The sequence below is a fragment of the Cladophialophora carrionii genome, assembly GCF_000365165.1.
Source record: "Cladophialophora carrionii CBS 160.54 unplaced genomic scaffold supercont1.3, whole genome shotgun sequence".
Classification (NCBI taxonomy): Eukaryota; Fungi; Ascomycota; class Eurotiomycetes; order Chaetothyriales; family Herpotrichiellaceae; genus Cladophialophora; species Cladophialophora carrionii.
The window spans coordinates 2,355,753-2,372,889 of NW_008481828.1; the positions used below are offsets into that span (position 1 = coordinate 2,355,753).

Genomic DNA, 17,137 nt, shown 5'->3' on the forward strand with positions numbered 1-17,137 from the left:
TTCCCGAGAGTGATGAATGAACGAGCATCAACCATCGGTATCAGGATCAGGATCAGGATCAGGATCTAACGGGACCTGCTTACATACACACATAGACGGTATTGGGTTTTCCACTTGTGTGGTGCGTGCTTTCAGGCATATGTGCCCCAAGTAACCGCAGAGGGACTTAAGGCTTTGCAGTATGCCTTGAACGAAGGGGTAGCCAGCTTCAATCAGCGCCAAATGGTGCCTACCATCCAACTTCAAGTCCGCCTCCAAGTTGAATGTGACAACTCTCACTCGTTATTTGACAATTTCCATCGCAACGAGATATATAGATAATGTGCGCGGCGAATCGAAATGTCTGGGATCCGTGGCCAGGATTGATTCCTGATCACTCGTTTTCCATGCTATACTGTGCTATTCTATGCCTCTACTTGCTTGCTCGCTCGCTTGGTTGCTTGGTTGCTTCCGTCGTTCACCACTGCGGCCATCTCTGATGATTAGATCTCTCAACGTCCTTTCCTCGCACGCACAGCGGACACGCAAATCCCGCGACAAGGCGACAAACAATGCAGAACTTGCAAAGCTGTCTGAAAGAGACTTGCGACATTGTTTATGCTGAGGAATGAGCCCGTCTGTCCATCCGTCTGTCCATCCATTTCCAGACCGCCACCCCGGATGTGTCATCTCCCACAATCGCGCTTCTCTTCGACCCATGCATCCATCCATCGAGTCACACAGCTCTGAGAAGTCTGGGAATCCTGCCGTCTGTTCATTTGCAGCCGTCTATCCAAATTGACTTTCGGCACTTTGCAGAGGCTATCCTTTGTTCTTGTCCTCCGACTTTCCAGGGAAATTGGCATTTACTGCTTCGCCTTCGCGATCCCCTCGAGCCCTTCACTCTCGAGATTCTTCTTGAACCGCTTCTCAATCGCCTCCATGAACTGGCTCGTGGTAACCCACGCTTCCCGGTCCTTCCTCCCGCACGCCAGCGCGAGATCCTTGGTCATGATGCCGTCGTCGTTGACCGTCTGCACGACCGCTTTCTCGAGACTCTCCGCCCAGGTGACCAGTTCGGGCGTCTCGTCGAGCTGGCCGCGCTTGACCAGGCCGCGTGTCCACGCAAAGATACTGGCGATCGGGTTGGTGGACGTCTCGCGACCCTTCTGGTGTTCGCGGTAATGGCGGGTGACTGTCCCGTGGGCGGCTTCGCTCTCATAGGTCAAGCCATCCGGAGTGATCAGCTGACTGGTCATCAGACCTAGGGATCCAAATCCCTGGGCCACAATGTCCGATTGCACGTCGCCGTCGTAGTTCTTCATGGCGATGACGAAGCCGCCCGTACTCTTGATCATCTGCGCGACCATGTCGTCGATGAGTCGATGCTCGTACCAGATCTTCTTGGCCTCGAATTCCTTGGCGTAGTCGCTCTGGTAAATCTCTTCAAAGATGTCCTTGAACCGCCCGTCGTAGGCCTTCAGGATCGTGTTCTTCGTCGACATGTACAAGGGGTATCCCCTGTCGAGCGCGAACTTGAAACTCGCGTGCGCGAAACCCCGGATCGAGTCTTCAGTGTTATACTGCGTTTGCGCCACGCCGCCTGACTCGGGGAAATCAAACACCTTGATTTTCTGGGGAGAACCGCCATTTTGCGGCGTGAAGACCATTTCCAGTGTGCCAGCCTCGCGAATCACGGTGTCCTTGGCACGATACTGGTCCCCGAAGGCGTGACGGCCGATGATGATGGGCTGTTCCCAACCAGGGACCAGGCGGGGAATGCGAGGGATCACGATGGGTTCGCGGAAGACAGTGCCACCCAGGATGTTGCGGATTGTGCCGTTGGGGGATAGCCACACTGGTCGGGGGCCTGTTAGTACGTGATGTGGAAGGGACGAGGGCGGGAGGGAGCGTACTCTTCTTGAGGTTGAACTCTTTGACTCTCGCCTCGTCAGGCGTGATGGTCGCACACTTGACGCCCACGCTGTACTTCTTGATTGCCTCGGCGGCGTCCACGGTGACCTGGTCATCCGTCTGATCTCGATACGGCAAACCCAGATCATAGTACTTCAGATCAATGTCCAAGTACGGGTGGATGAATTTGTCCTTGATATCTTGCCAGATTATGCGGGTCATTTCGTCGCCATCGAGCTCGACGACAGGGTTCTTGACCTTGATCTTGGTCGCAGACGTGGAGGAGGCCATGGTGCGTGCGCCACCTATACGTCGTTGTTCGGCGGCGAGTCTAGTCGATGCTGTAGGAGCCATTCGGAGAGACAGAGGGGAGGACGAGTGGTATATGGATCGGGTTGAGAGGGTGGAACTTCTAGTGGCGGCGCCCGCAACCGCACATCGCAGGGGATTCATGTGGGGAGAAGGGAGAGAGATCGGAGGTCTAGATGAAGGGTCGGAAGGGTACAAAAGGGCAGATGGCAGGGTATGTCAATCGAGGTGAGATCTCTTTCCCGAGGCTGTCAGATAGGCGACACCGAAGAATGAAGTCAACCCATTTCTCGACAGCTCAGATCTTGGAGGAGAAGTGCGCCGATAGTTCGGCACGGACACAACCTACCTGCCTTCGACGTTCCATCGGATGTGGGATGGGGGACCTTGTGAGTTGAAAAGCCGAGGTGGTTGCCTCGTCATAGTGGGAGGCGTGGGGTCTGCGGCGGCGGCGGCGGAATTGGAGGCACTCGGAGAAGCGCCAGACTCCGAGAGGCGCGCAGTTGCTCGGCTCAACCAAGAATTCATTTCGATCTTCATCGGCCAGAATTTGCACGCAAAAGAATCACACTCGTCCATACCCGCCTGCTTCGCCGCAGTTCTCCAACATGGCCGACAAGCTACGTACCTTGCAACAACTTGAATCGCTCCAGGCGAAATACGTCGGAACTGGCCATGCAGACACCACCCGCTATGAGTGGTCTCAGAACATCGTCCGCGACTCCCTTTCCTCCTATGTCGGTCATCCTCCCCTTCTCTCGTACATGGCATTGGGACTCGGGGAAAACAGTGAGATCGTGAGAGGGCAGATGATTGAGAAGATGATCAGGGCCAGTGGTCCGCCACCACAGAGGGAGGAGGAGTGAGCCACGACGAGACTGAGATCGAATTCATCAGCCAAAATCTCTTTCTGAGGTGGAGTGCAGCAGGTCGAGACAGCGGTGTCCAAGTCATCAAAGAAGAAGCGACAGCGTCTCACACAAGCCAAAGTGAACTCACTTGCTGTCTGGATCTTTTAATCCAGACCGACATTTGGAGGATCTTCGCATCCCGATGTCAAACCCGGTACATCATTTACGCGGACAGGCGCCGCACGCCTGAGCCTCTCGGCCTCTTTCGAAAGTACCAAGCTTTTCGGCTCAGGAACACCGGATATTGGGGAAGGAATGGCCGTGCATTACCGCGTACACGAGCCTGATTGTCTGCAGAGCAGCCCAAAAAGGGTGGCTGGAAAGGACCAAAAGTCCGAATGCGGATTGATACCTGAAGCCCGAAGGATACCCCTGATGCTATGGATGTGGAATATTTGATTTTGTCATCCTGAGCTTGCTTCCGGTGGTAAGAAGTACAGTATGTGCAGGTGATGCAAAGTCTGTCTGCATATCAATTTGAGACACTTGGATCATCGTCAGTCCGTAAGAGATCTGCATGCTCACACCCTTCTTTCACCTTCGTGGCCTTTCATCAGTCTAAGTGGTCCATCTCTCGTCTTCAGCAGCAATGCTCGAACCCAGCGGACTTGCGGGTTGTCGAATGGTTCGAAAGGACAAAAGAAATGTAGGGCGCAAAGCAATTCTCTCAGAAAACCCAATCCCGCCATGACCAGCCATGTTCAAAGAAATCGGTGACCGAGCACCAGTTGGTTAGCGCCTTTTTTATCCTGTTTGACGCCATTCTCCCCATGCATGCTGTTTCGATCGATCACTGCTTCCATCTCGAAGACAATTGCCCATTTCACTCCGTTTTGCGGTGCTCGATTGGGATACCACCAGTCCAATTCTCGCGAGGGACTGCGAGCACAAATCTCATAGCCGTAGCCTTTTCGACTTGAAAGGCTGCATGGCTTCAACATAAGAACGTAAATTCCATCATTAGAATATGCCGTTGACGATGTTGCTGCCGATTGTAGCACCAGCGCCGAAAATGGCGGCATTGCCCATCTTCTTGCCGAATTTCTTGCCTTGCTCTTCCAGCTTGCTGTACTTCCGGCCATCCGGGTTCGTGCTGGAGCCAGTTTGGCTGACTTGGAGTGGCATGTTGCCATAGTCTGTTGACGATGAATGTATCATGGGCGGCCGTCGGTCCTCGATGACATTGACATAGCTTCGTGGGAAGATTCCTTCCAAGTTGGTCCTCTCATTTCGACCTCTCCACCCTGTAGACCGTTAGCATTACGATGAGCCGTGAGTCGATCACGGTACATACAGTCATTGTTCATGTGTTCTAATACTTGTATTCTATCACCTTGCTGTAGCGCTAAATCTCCGGTATCCGTGGGTGAATACGCATACAGAGCAGATGCAATAGCGAGTATCGGAGGCGGCACGTAGGCTGGAGGCGGCAACGGGGCAGGCGTGGGCACAGGAACATATCCTTCCTTCAGGGCCATGTTTGAGAATTGGTCGACGGGTGTGTTTGTTGCGCCATTGGCTTGGCCGTGTAAAGGAGCATGGAGCGGTGTCTGTGCCGGTAATTGTGCTAGGATCGATGAAAGCTGTTCCGATGAGATGACATTGGTATCGCAGAGGAATTCAAGTTCCTATAGAGCTTTAGCCTGTCGATCCGAAACGTGTTCGATCAAGTAGTCACACACGGTACGAATGGTACGGAGAGAGCGGTTAGTGAGGGCGATGGAGGCCTCGGTGGCCATCGTATTGTGGGAAAACTCTGGGCTTCGGACGCGTATATTGGAGCAGATCGACAATGAGGGTCGAAGGAGGATAAAACGAGAGTGATGAACTCAACCTCGGGTGGTGTGGTGAGTCGTTGGCCGTTTGAGGAGGTGGTGAGGTTAACAGGTTACAGGTGGAAAGCCAGAAGGTTGGAGGTGAGGCGCAGGCAGCGAAGATGACTGGTTAAACGGATTGGGCGCTCGGGAACGACGTCGATGCGAGTCCGGACCGCTGGTGAACTTAGCTGGTTCCAATGGGCGGTGTCGTGGCAGAAGACGCAGGGTCCCCTAGGCTACCTTAGCAGTCCGTAGGCTTGTCGCTTAAGGCTCGAGCGGACGGAGCAGCACCGAGAGAAGGCATCACGAGGGTGGGCAGCCACGGCAGGTGAGCACAACAGGAGAAAGGATGCCTAACTTAGGGATCAAGTAATCCATGTCTCAGAATTATGCAGGCCCGGACATATCGGCATTGCCCGTTGTCGCTAGTTTGAGCAGCCCAGCTGACGCCTATCTTTACTGGTTTCTGGCTTCCGGAATCCTTCGCCAGCCAGCTCCAAAACAGATTTCTGACTTCTGGTGCTTCGGCCGAGATTCTACGCCCGGACGGCGACACGTCGCTGATTGTGCCACGTGCGTCCCGGTACTCGTAAATTCAACGTCTTGTACCTGTCTTATCAGGATGAATAGCACAAGCGCCTCCCGCGCAACTTCCTTTGTTCTTGGTACCTTGCATGAACCATCCGTCTCTATGAATGATCCTGAGGAGGCAGCTTGTCTGTACGAGCTACAGACGAGCAGACACCATTCTCAGAGAGCTGCATTATCTGTGCGGCGCGGTGAGTTTGGATGGCCTGGAAGTGCAGCTGCAAGACAGACACACACACGGGTTCTTTGGCTTGAATATGCCCTCTGCCTGGTGCATCTGTGAGGTTGATTCTGTCGGTCCATTGTCTTGTTCATGCTGCGTTCCGGCGTTTGATCTCTGGCCAGTTCCGGAGCTGCCGACTTGGTTTGTCAACCAAAACATCAACCCACTGTCTTGGATTGCTGTACCAGGCGTTTGTTAACGTTCAAACGGTGGGCAGTCTGCGAGTAGAGGACGGAGTATATATCGAGTGAATTGCAGCGCGGCTGCCCCAGCATGCATCTTCATCTTCCCATTCACGACTCAGCTTAAGCGGAGCCTGCTATACTGACTCAAAGGAAAATCCAGCGACCTTGCCAGATTTCGTCATCGCAGTCCACGATATCACTGATCAATCTATATTGGGTTGCTGTGTGAATCACTGTAAGTACCTGCCTTCCCAGAGACCCTACCGAGGACGTGCCAAACGTCATGGCTGCCTCTATGCTTCACCTCCTCAACTGGCGTCTTCACGAAGTCGCTGTCACCATTGTCCAGAGGCAGCGGCGCAAATGTTCACGCGAACTCTTCTTCTCGACTATAAATCTTGCGCTCACCCAGCCGGGCTTTCGCCATGACCACTCTTGCCTTGATTTCCCATTGGCATTCTTGGATATATACTAAACCATCGACAGAGCTCCTCCTACTCCAACTACCCAACCATCCCAGTATCTGCTTCATCGCTCAACATTCCAGCAGCGGTAGCTATGGCCTCTCAACAGCTTAAACCCCAGTTCTTCGTCACCCGCCAGAACGGTGCCATGGTTCCACTCATCGCCATGGATGAGCTGCCCATCCATGTACAAGTCCAAGGTGTATCACGGACTCTGAATGCTTTCGAGATCGGTGGCATGACTGGTGTTGGTCTCGCTGAAGCCCGACATCAATTCTACGTGGTCGAGAGCATCAACAACACGAAACCAATCTCATTCGGTCCAGCCAATCCAAAGTCTACGCCAGACTCTGCAACCAGCACACCGATCTTGCGCACGACGGATCTGGTAGCTCCTTCTGTAAACGAAGGTGTCAATGTCGATGCCAGCAAGAACATCAGAGTAAGTTCCTCCTCCGACTGAAAGCTTGGAGATGGCTAAAGAGATTCACAGACGAGCATCGCCTCTGGCCCATCATCCAATACCTCAGTGACCTCAGCTACTCAGGGAGCAGACTCATCTCGTGCGACGTCTCCCGAAACAATTGGTTTTGGCAAACCCGATCCGCCAGCTCCTGTGCCAGCCGCACCAGCCCCGCTGCCCTGGCGTGGTCATGCTGTACCCACTCCTCCTACTCCTACCCCGGGCCTTTCCACCTTGACCAAGAAGTCTCTTCCTGAGTACGACGAGAATCCCGAAATGCCGGCCCTTGGAGAGAAGATTTACTGCTCCTACTGGCTCCGGAACGGCGAGTGTAGCTTCACCCAGACCGGCTGTAAGTTCAAGCACGTGATGCCCATCAGCATCCCGGTCCTTGAAGCTATCGGTATGCGCGATCTGCCTGATTGGTTCCGCCAAGCCCACGGCTGTGGCAGTCTGAGCGTCAATGGTGGACGAAATGGCTTGAGCTTTGGCATTACTCTTACCAACGTCAGTGGTTTGCCGGCCAAGTCTGAGCCTCGCACCCGGATCGATCCTGTGGCCAGTCGACGGACAATTGCTGCTCACATCAACAGCGTGCCGTCCCGAGGTCTTCGATACGGTGGTGATCAGCAGGCTTTCCGACCGAACAACCCACGTCGTGCTGCAATTGGCGCTCCACGCGTTCCTCGTATCCCTACGGACGAGGAGAAAGCCTTGGAGCGTGAGCGCCGCGACAAGCGCATGGCGGCTGCTTTCGATGCCGACATGGAGAGCACTGCCTGTACTGAGATGACCGATGCCGAGATGGTGAAGATCAGGGAGCGCGAACAGGCCGGATGGGAGGAAGAGCAGAAGGCTCGCCAGGGTACTGCAGGCGCAGGTGCTCAGACCGGTAGGGTCGAGGAGAGGATTCCAGTGAAGGAGCAAGAGGGTGGCAGCAGCAAGGAGGAGAAGAACAAGTCTGATCCTGGTTCCGGCTCAGGGGACAAGAAGAAGCCGCGCGGGCGATATGGTCGCAGCAATCGTAAGACTGTGGAGTAGGACTAGGTTGATGGAAATGCCTCCTTTCACGATGACCGCAACGCATGGGCAATGATATGGAGACGAGGGCGAGGAGCTCCCTTACCTGGTGGAACTGCGCGAGCTTGAACTGCATTGCGAAGGAACGACAACGCAGCCTGGCATGGCTTTCACGAGATACACATTGTCCCGCTTCTACTTTTCAGTTTCTCATAGGCACGGTCTGACACAAATCCAGACTGGTTCCAGGTTGGGTAGAAATGCTGTTTATACAAGCGACATTGTTTTACACAGCTCTCTGCGCATTGAGCGCCACCGGTCTTGAGATCTGCCTGACGTACTCATGCACCAAGTCCTTCCCATCCAACACCGACCCCGGATGAGCCGTCTGGGTCTCACCCAGCAATTTCTGCTCCTGTCTGGCAGTCAATAACTCCCTGACCCGGGAGGGCTTCAGCTTCCACGCTTCGGGAAACTCGACCCTCTTCTTCGACTTGTGATGCCTCAGGTCGAGGGGAACATCGGCAAAGCTATCCTTCCCGTTCCTCGCCTCGTCCAACAACTTCTTTACCAAATCGCCCAAGTATCGTTTATTCTGCGCGGGGGCCTCGAACTGTTCGCACGACATCTTGACCACGTCCGTGTCAGGGTTGTAGCGCGGACCCACGAGTTTCAGCAGTTTCTGGCGTTGTTGCTCAGTCAGGTTCGGGAGGTCCTTTGTGCAGAATTGCACGGTCACTTTGCGGGCCGCCGGGTGGTATTCGCCCAGGTATGTTGTGTAGCGGAAGCGGAGGGGCGTGGACGAAGAGGGTGGTGTGAACGGTTTGACGAACTCTGACTACCAGTTAGTCGAATCCTAGCCACGAGACAAAGCCACCAGGCAGGCCAAGGGAATAGAGCGGGCACGCTTACTTTGTAACAATGGCATATCCCAGGCAATAACGCGTGTGTACTCTCGGATCTCCCTGTGCAAGTCCAGCTCACTGTGTGCAACGCTGGTGATCGCACTCTCATCCCACTCTTCCTCCCCGTCCTCGACCTGCGTGAATTCATCGTCTTCTTCGTCCAGCGCCCAGAATCCCTTGTCTTTGTTCTGCAGCGGGATGTCGGGAAAGTCCAGCGGCTCGATCTCCTTGTCCAACTTGCGCTCGAGGTCGACGACCAGCTTGTCCATGACAGGGTCGGGGAGCTCGCCTTCGGGGTCATTGTTGACGTCTATGCCTGCGGCTTCGAATTCGGCGGCATAGTGGTTCTGCAGCTTGAGGTACGCGACTTGGTCTTTCGGGGAGAGCATGTTGAAGTCGGCGAGTTCGTCGGCGTCGAGATCAGCGACGGTGATGGGCGAGCTGGGCGTCTGGTAGCCGCCTTCGGGCTCTTTGTCGAAATCGAACCCCAGCGCATCTTCAGTGTGGCCTTCTCCGTCGGACGCAGAGGTACCCCGAGTGTTGTCTGCTCGCTGGGCGATGGTTGTCGAGAGATGTCTTTGACATTGTATGCTCCGGTTGGGAATCCGAGGTCGCGCGAAGGCTGCAGATTGACACTTCCTCTTTACTGGTATTCGTCGATTGACTTGGAACAGTGTCCGCGACAGATACCGTGCCGGTGTGGCCATTTCTGACCACTGAAGCTGATCGTGTAGTACTGCGTCCTCTCGGTGCGCATTTGGAATGAGCTTCGGTGCACATAAATTTCTTGCGTTTCAAGGTGTAAAAGCTCATCCGAAGAAACGTTTGCTTGGTGGGGCTTTGCGCCACCGTAGTGGACTCCCTGCACTTCGTCCTCGAACCTCGTATTCTATCTACATGTACTCCGTACTCTCTTTGTCTTCTACCACCCCCAAGCTCATAAAGCTGCATCCCAACCAGGTGAACATGGCATCCGGGAAACGATGCTTCGTCACTGTAGGCGCCACCGCGCCCTTCAACAGTCTAGTCCGTGCCGTGCTGGAACCAGTATTTATCAAGGCACTTCGTGAAGCCGGCTACTCGCAGCTACAAATCCAATATGGCGATCAAAGCGGGCAAGATACATACCGCGAGCGGACGCAGCTATTAAACGAACAACATGAAACCCCTGACGGCTTCGAAGTCTCAGGCTTCGGCTTCAAGAAGGAAGGCCTAGGCGACGAAATGCGGGCCGTGAAAGGCTCGTCACCAGAGACCGAAGGCATGATCATCAGTCACGCCGGCTCAGGGTCCATCCTCGACGCACTCCGTATCGGTGCGCCGATTGTGGTTGTCCCCAATACGGATCTTCTGCATAATCACCAGGTTGAGCTGGCTGAGGCGCTTGCTGAGCAGGAATACGTGATTCACGGCAAGGTGGATGATCTCGCCTCAGCAATTGCGGAGGTGGAGGCCTTGAGGAGAAAATCCAAGAAGTGGCCGCCGCTGAGATCCGGAGAGGGGAAGTACAAGCGTGGCTTGCAAGATGTTATGTATGAGGAGATGGGGTGGCAGATTGATTGAATGGTCGTCGAGTGGGGACGCTTCTCTCGTCGATGAACACAGCTATGTATCGGCTCTGTTTGGGAAATTGGCCTACCGCTACCATCTTGCGTTGGGCTTGCACAATGTTCAAGTACCGTGCTTGGGCCGGGGCGTGATTTTATCGAGGTTTGGAATTAGTGACTCCAGACACCATGCTGGCCGCAGACGAGGCTTTTCCGTCACCAACAAAATGAGAGCAATGCTTAGTCTCTCGTGTAATAGGGGACAGCACTCTGTTTTGACCTTATGCAGATGCAATGGCTAAGATGGTAAGCAAGTCACAATGAACGCAGAGCAAAACGATAAATCTAACATTACTGCAGTAGAGCCACAACTAAGGCAAATATCCTGTTGGAATGCGTCCACGGCAGTGTTGAGGCAGTGCGACCGACTGTTTCCATGGAAGCCCTCACTGATCTCGGCGACCCCTATCACCGCCGTGCTCTCCCAACGCACATTATGGTGCTCGATACCCGAGCATCTACCTCCGCGGTACTATGATTATCTCGCCAAAGTCATACTTTCCCTGGCCCAGTCTCGACCTTACGGGAACACCTCAATGTCCTGACAAAGTGAGCAATCGCTGATAACAGTAGGTACAAGGCCTATTCATATGACTTCCTCGAGTTTGGCGGCCATGATCCAAGTGAATCTTGAAGAAGCGAACTCGACGGGAGAGCCGGCCGCGAAAGACTCTCATCGCCAATCCAGGAGAAACAACAATTTTGAAAAGCGAAACCCGCATCCTGCACAGGTATGCGTCCGATTTTGCGGCGTTCCCTTCCCCAAGATGTTGGCCATGACAATTCCCACGATACGATGGTCGTGAAGAGGTGTTCAACGAGTTGAGTCTGTTCGTCGGATCATGACGCTTGAACTTTTGCAATCGCGTCGGATAGTCGCCCACACCTAGCTTTCACTCCCCACCTAGACGTCTCCAAGGCCGTTTTCGATGGAAGTGTTCCATTCTTTCACTGGGACGTCAGGCATCACAACTTTGTACCGGATAACCTCTCCTCGCCAGGGGCGAAGTTCTCCTTCTCCTTCGCAATCTCCCTGGCAATCACCTGCATTTGCGCACAGTGCGTTCGACCACTATCGTGCTCATGCTCGTTCTTTTAGTTATACGCACCAATTTGTTACTGGAAGCTGCGTGGGCAGCGAAATTGCCCTGACAATCTCCGACGGAGGCAGACTACTCGGGTTCCCAGATTTTGGAAGTCTTGTTGAAACGGTGCCTATTCAATATGAGACCCCTGGACGGACTGAAGCTAAGGGAAGGGCATGAGCACACCAGTGAAAGCGAGTGTCTGTAAGAGACTTCTTCCCATACTCGCCAGAAAGAATCTTGGAAGGCTTGTGCGGGACTTTCACGGCAACGCCTTCGAAACTCTTGTCTTCCAAGGGGAACAACTCCTCGCTCTGTAATCCAGACGAGTTAGCTTCCTCTCGTTCGGTCATTCGTTCGTCTTGACTAAAAAGCTCGGTCGCTTGCTTGGACGCACCAAATAGCGATGACGGTCTTTGGAGAAGAGAACGCCCTGGTCGAACGGCGTGTGCTCCGTTTTGCCAACACTGACGTGCACGGCCGTGATATCGATATACTTCCCATTCGTGGTGTCGATCCATCGACCGTCGATTTTGTTGGCAACATCCCGGGTCGATACTGTCCTATAATGCGGGTCGATGTCCAGAAGGTATACCCTTGGCGTGTACTCACCAGCACCTCCTGCTGGATAGTGATACTCGCTCATATTGTGGGCAGCCAACCTGCATAGTGTCTCCATGGTCATCTGGACATCAATATCATTGTCCCAGGGTAGGACCTTCTGGTTCCAATACCATCCCAGTAAGGTTCCATGGGCGATCCAAGTCTCGGCGCGAAGATCGTTCATTGTCGCGGCAAAAGATTCCAATAAAGTCAAGAGCGTCTTCTTCGTTTCTTCGATACTGGGTGGTCGTGACGGAGCGAACCTTGGATCACAGTGGCTTATGGCGCCAAAACTGTGAGTGTGGTATTCAAAATTGATCTCGGTGAAGTATTGGTACGTTCCCGGCATGGGTGGCAATGCTTGCTGTGAAGAAGAATGACGCGAATATAAAATGTATACTAGGAATATCATCACGCCCAGTGAGCAAAGCATGGATTTTCGGCCGCGTGAGGGCGTGAGCACGGGCATCGTGACGGGTGACTGTTTTCCCATGGTTGAGATGAGATAGAGGAAGACTCAAGTGAAGGAAGGTTCAGGTGCAGGGGCCGCTCTCGCCCTCCTTTCACTGTGCGCAAGGAGGTTTGACTCGGAATGCATTCATCTCGTAACCTGAGCCTCCAGTACGATACCCAATCATTGCACGGCTACGTAAGCGAGTCCATGCTTCTAACCTGAATGGGCGAGAGAGCACATTTGGATCTTATGGCTCGCCCTACAGACATAGCGCGGATCATAGAGTCCACGTTGACGTGACTACTTTGCATCTGCGTCGCGGCCTACCTACTGTAGGCATCTACAGCCATGAGAAATGGCGAAGACACTTAGGGGCCCAGACCGAGCTTAACCTTTGAACTTCAACGCCGGGGAAGGAAGGTGCCTATTGAAACGAAAGTCCCTTTCTCCGTGCATAGACAGATTGGAGAGCACGAAGCCTTGCATGTCATTCATCATGTCCTCATTTCAACCCTGGACACCCTCGAGGGGAACAATCACCATCGCGCACATTCCGGATCAAATTTGAAATCGCTTCTGACTCAACCAGAGAAGCGCGTCCTGCAGCCAAAGCGGGAAATTCCTTACTCCCGCGTTGCGCTCTTCCGTCCTTGGCACGAAGACCCGGCCACTCCTGCCGGCGAGGACCTGCTCGACGACGGCGTCGCTCACGTTCGATGCCGGGTCGCATTTGATGCCGAACTTCTCCAGCTTGTCTTCGAAGGGCTTGACGATACCGGTTGCGTGCCAGGAGGGGTGGACGGACGTTGTCTGAATGCACCTGCCAGCGGCACCGTGATACACGCGAAGTTCATTTCGGAGTCCTGGGCTGTATGTTAGTGCTGGGAATCTGTGGAGTTTCACGGGCAGGAAAGCATGCCTTCGGTCAGATACAATGCTCCAATCTTTGTGCAGCAATAGTCAACCATGCCTGGCGCGGCCATGAAGCTGGCCATGGATGCGATGGTGACAATGTGGCCCTTGCGCGCTTCCAGCATAGCGGGGAGGAACTCCTTGATCAAAATGAAGTGAGAAGCAAGGTTGACTTTGAATATCCTATCATTCAATTCTCCTTTGGTGTTGATGATCCTGGTGGCGGTGGCTTCGGATAACTTTGATCAGTCTACAGCCTGACAATCACACGGTGGTCAAAAGACACTCACCTATACCGGCGTTGTTGATCAACACGGTCGGATTACCATGCTCTCTGCGGATTGTATCGGCCGTTGACTCAATGGCAATAAAATCCGTCACGTCGACCCGGTAGTAGTGTACACCGTGGACTGGTTGGACGTTAGCGGGAAGCTCTAATGCTCACACTCAGCAAGACCTCACTTTTCTTCAGCTCTTCTGGTGGGGGAGAGATGTCCAGAATGACGACCCGGGCATGCTTTGAGAAGCCTTTGACCATTTCATATCCAAAGCCAGAACATCCGCCAGTGATAACCACCAGCTCGGGCTTGTTCACGGCACTCCAATTGAAAGGCGCGCCTGGCTTTCCAAAGAAGTTCCAGTGATTGAGAGCCAGCTTGTTGAGTGCTTGGTTGAGCCTTGTCGCCACGCCAATAGCGAGTAGGTACTTCAGCGACTTGACCAACAGGGCAATGCGTTCGGACGACAGTCCAGCATCGCCCAGAAGCTTGAGGAGGCGTGATCGATATTGAATAGGTGCTCTGGTCAGAGCAGCTAGCAGAGCTCCTGTAAAGAGTGGTTCTCTTGCTGCGTAGCGCACAAGGGCGATAGGCATGGTGACTGTGCCCGTCACCACGCGATTGGCGCGTTCAAGCGGCCCTGGACGTGCCATCTTAAGGACCCATAGACAGGCTCGAACAGTGGTAACGATGATGTTGAGAAAGAGTTGAGGTCCATGACAAGGGCAATCTTGAGGACTTGCCGACACTTGTGAGCGGGGTTTACGAAAGTGGCATCACGCATTGCGCGTTGCATCGCTACGATGGAAGCGAAAGCTCCCAGCTCGCAGCCCGCCACGAAATGCCTCGGTCGACCAACGGCAGAAGCTGGTCACGGCCGGTCTGGTGCTGGCTGTGAGCTGGGAGGATGCAGCGGCATTGGTGGGAGCTGGCCTAGAGCTGCGTTGGCTGCCACGGTGGCCAATCGGGCATTGTCGGGATTCAGAAGATTCTCCGCTCCGTCTCCATCTCCGTCTCCGCACAATCAACGAGGACGAGCAACGCGGTAATCACCACGGACACCCTCGTGTAACAACGGCACAAAGACGTTGTTCTTTGTTGGGACCGCTGTGCAAGAGACGACTGCCCTCTAACTGCTGACAACACTGCTCTTTGTTGCCCAGCAAATGGCCTACGCTGTGACACTGATGGAGATGGAGACAAAGAGTGCCATTGTCCTCAGGCAATCGCCCTGCGCAGTGCAGAGGGCCGTTCATTTCTCTTTCAGCGTCCTTGGGATCATCGTCACGAAATCTTTCAACTTACCACTTCTTTCAAAAAGATTATCGCACCACTAAATTCGTGGAGAGTACCCACCAAGACACCTCAAGCATTCATCATGAGTTTCAGATTCTCCGAGTTCGCAAAGCGAGGTAAGTCCGGCAATCCCTGGGGTGATGCTGACAACAGCGCTGGCTCATCCAGGCCGATGACTGCCAACAGTTATGACTTCCGCCCGTTTCAACAACCAGTTCGGTCTCCTCCGCCTCTACCTCGTCCTGCACCAAGTCGAAACGACGGTCCGTTGCTGGAGTGCCACTACGACAACGGCACCGGCCAACTTGATCCTCGGCTGGTGCGTGAGCACGGGTTGCCAGCAACGGTACAAACCACCGATCAGCTTGCTGACTTCATCAAAACCCGCTACCAGGGTCAGACCAATTCGTGGTCGCCCTCGGTGTCGTCGCATTATTCATTTACCCCAGACTCACCTGCTCTAGGGCTCTACCGCCGTGCTTCAGGGCGTGCTGGTCTGTCTTCCCAGCATCCACGACCGAGTTTTCGGTCCACCAGGACAACCTCTAAACCCATCGTCGCTGGCCTTCGAAGCAAGTATGCCACGCCGCCTGTAGCTTACGTTCTGCCCGGTGCGGCCAGACGGCACAAATATGAAGGGTTCTGGTTGGCTCGCGGCACGCTGCGCAAGACTGAGGCTGATATGAAAGACCGCAACAAGTGGTCGAAGAAAGCCAAGGAGGAGAGGCCTGCATCGTCTAATGGTCCCTACGTCGAGACGTCGGGTTGGTACGACTAACTTGGGTATATTGTAGCCTCGTAGTTCTCGTGTCGCCATCATTAGTACGAAGTCGACGATATGGTATCCGTAATGAAGCGGAATGGCGTTCTTTTCGGGGTCTTTTCCTTTTTTTCCCCCATACGCTCGTCTCGTACCGCATTCGTGGTACAGATATGGCTGTTACAGCAGCATCCGGTGTCTAATGAAGAGCAGCGTCAACAATCCTTCTCCTGACTTCATCGCTGAAGCTGGTAGGAACGCCGTCTTGCTCCATCACCCCCATTTCAGCGTCAACAGCGGCTTCGTACGCTTTGATGACGCTGTCCTCGTCGACCCGCACCCCCTCCTCAGCGAGCACTTTAATACATTCCGATATTCGCGCGATCTCTCTTCTGGTGCCCTCCCCAATATCATCGTTCTGGCTCGAGTAGATGGCACTGCTGACAACGTCGTCGAGATTAGAAATACTGACACCGCCACTCATTCTGCTTTGATCCTGCGCTTGCTCGACATGTTTGCTCAGCCAGATGTAGCCGTTGACTCCAAGTATCACATCCACATCGCCACCACCCTGAGCCCCACTGTTGATGGTGAAAACTTGTCTCCGACTTCGAACGACACCGCCCCCGCCACCAGTTCCAGACACTGCCAGAAATGTACCGTTCCGAAGCTTGCCATATTTTAGACTCCGAGTATGCAAATTGGCTGTGCCGTCGCTGCTTCTCAACTGCTGCACTTCGGCGACCAAGAGGTCGCCCTCCTGGAAGTAGTTGCGAATCTGCAACTCGTCTGCCGTTGTCCGTCGCCTCAAAACTCCGCCAGGCAAATTGATCGACGAGAGCGGGAGTAGAGCCAGCAAGGGCGCGGCCACATCAACCTTCCATTGATTCTTCTGCACCTCCACGATGCGCCCAACCACCAGGTCTCCGATCTCGGGCGTATATCGTGCACGCAGCGGCGCAACGGATAGCAGCTTGTTTGTCTTTTTGAGGGGTCCCGCGAGGGTTGCGATCATCGTGGGCGACCCTTCGGTCATATACGTCCCGTGTCCTCTGTGGAGCAGGTTAGCAACGCGGACAGTATACGTGGACTGCGGCTTGGCATGTACCCCATACCTACCTCATCCATTGCGTATCATCGGTGATTACTTCTCCCGGCAGCGCAATCTGGCGAGAAGAGGAGGCCAGTCGGCGGCGCTTCGACGGTCGCCCTTCATCGGCGTCTTGCATGGACGCATCGCTGTCTTCTTCGACGTCTGAGACCTGGACGGGTACATTTTCGTCTTCGGAATCTGGCGGCAGCACGGCTAAGCCCATATTTGCAAGTTGACCTGCAGAAGGGACTTGGAGAACTATCTGTAATCC

At 54.1% G+C, this 17,137-nt stretch overlaps 10 protein-coding genes across 10 annotated transcripts; 4 read left to right on the forward strand and 6 right to left on the reverse strand.

The window, feature by feature from the left end:
• Nucleotides 1-845: 845 nt before the first annotated feature.
• On the reverse strand, nucleotides 846-2,184 carry G647_04254 (isocitrate dehydrogenase [NADP], mitochondrial; the record flags this gene model as incomplete). Its single annotated transcript, XM_008728598.1, has 2 exons — nucleotides 846-1,837; nucleotides 1,896-2,184. 2 exons carry the CDS (start codon nucleotides 2,182-2,184, stop codon nucleotides 846-848), a joined length of 1,281 nt encoding a protein of 426 aa, XP_008726820.1.
• Nucleotides 2,185-2,810: 626 nt separating this feature from the next.
• On the forward strand, nucleotides 2,811-3,068 carry G647_04255 (uncharacterized protein; the record flags this gene model as incomplete). Its single annotated transcript, XM_008728599.1, has 1 exon — nucleotides 2,811-3,068. One exon carries the CDS (start codon nucleotides 2,811-2,813, stop codon nucleotides 3,066-3,068), a length of 258 nt encoding a protein of 85 aa, XP_008726821.1.
• Nucleotides 3,069-4,073: 1,005 nt separating this feature from the next.
• Nucleotides 4,074-4,852, reverse strand: G647_04256 (uncharacterized protein; the record flags this gene model as incomplete). Its single annotated transcript, XM_008728600.1, has 3 exons — nucleotides 4,074-4,357; nucleotides 4,408-4,741; nucleotides 4,796-4,852. 3 exons carry the CDS (start codon nucleotides 4,850-4,852, stop codon nucleotides 4,074-4,076), a joined length of 675 nt encoding a protein of 224 aa, XP_008726822.1.
• A 1,632-nt stretch (nucleotides 4,853-6,484) lies between these two features.
• Nucleotides 6,485-7,894, forward strand: G647_04257 (uncharacterized protein; the record flags this gene model as incomplete). The annotated part of the gene is made up of 2 exons (XM_008728601.1): nucleotides 6,485-6,790; nucleotides 6,884-7,894. 2 exons carry the CDS (start codon nucleotides 6,485-6,487, stop codon nucleotides 7,892-7,894), a joined length of 1,317 nt encoding a protein of 438 aa, XP_008726823.1.
• A 265-nt stretch (nucleotides 7,895-8,159) lies between these two features.
• On the reverse strand, nucleotides 8,160-9,485 carry G647_04258 (uncharacterized protein; the record flags this gene model as incomplete). Its single annotated transcript, XM_008728602.1, has 2 exons — nucleotides 8,160-8,707; nucleotides 8,786-9,485. The coding sequence occupies 2 exons, from the start codon at nucleotides 9,483-9,485 to the stop codon at nucleotides 8,160-8,162; spliced, it is 1,248 nt and encodes a 415-aa protein (XP_008726824.1).
• Nucleotides 9,486-9,744: 259 nt separating this feature from the next.
• G647_04259 (uncharacterized protein) lies at nucleotides 9,745-10,341 on the forward strand (the record flags this gene model as incomplete). Its single annotated transcript, XM_008728603.1, has 1 exon — nucleotides 9,745-10,341. The coding sequence occupies one exon, from the start codon at nucleotides 9,745-9,747 to the stop codon at nucleotides 10,339-10,341; it is 597 nt and encodes a 198-aa protein (XP_008726825.1).
• Nucleotides 10,342-11,604: 1,263 nt separating this feature from the next.
• Nucleotides 11,605-12,422, reverse strand: G647_04260 (uncharacterized protein; the record flags this gene model as incomplete). The annotated part of the gene is made up of 2 exons (XM_008728604.1): nucleotides 11,605-11,784; nucleotides 11,868-12,422. 2 exons carry the CDS (start codon nucleotides 12,420-12,422, stop codon nucleotides 11,605-11,607), a joined length of 735 nt encoding a protein of 244 aa, XP_008726826.1.
• Nucleotides 12,423-13,085: 663 nt separating this feature from the next.
• On the reverse strand, nucleotides 13,086-14,313 carry G647_04261 (uncharacterized protein; the record flags this gene model as incomplete). The annotated part of the gene is made up of 4 exons (XM_008728605.1): nucleotides 13,086-13,395; nucleotides 13,431-13,668; nucleotides 13,730-13,849; nucleotides 13,902-14,313. 4 exons carry the CDS (start codon nucleotides 14,311-14,313, stop codon nucleotides 13,086-13,088), a joined length of 1,080 nt encoding a protein of 359 aa, XP_008726827.1.
• Nucleotides 14,314-15,095: 782 nt separating this feature from the next.
• Nucleotides 15,096-15,791, forward strand: G647_04262 (uncharacterized protein; the record flags this gene model as incomplete). Its single annotated transcript, XM_008728606.1, has 1 exon — nucleotides 15,096-15,791. The coding sequence occupies one exon, from the start codon at nucleotides 15,096-15,098 to the stop codon at nucleotides 15,789-15,791; it is 696 nt and encodes a 231-aa protein (XP_008726828.1).
• A 181-nt stretch (nucleotides 15,792-15,972) lies between these two features.
• G647_04263 (uncharacterized protein) lies at nucleotides 15,973-17,089 on the reverse strand (the record flags this gene model as incomplete). Its single annotated transcript, XM_008728607.1, has 2 exons — nucleotides 15,973-16,825; nucleotides 16,893-17,089. 2 exons carry the CDS (start codon nucleotides 17,087-17,089, stop codon nucleotides 15,973-15,975), a joined length of 1,050 nt encoding a protein of 349 aa, XP_008726829.1.
• Between the last annotated feature and the right edge of the window lie 48 nt (nucleotides 17,090-17,137).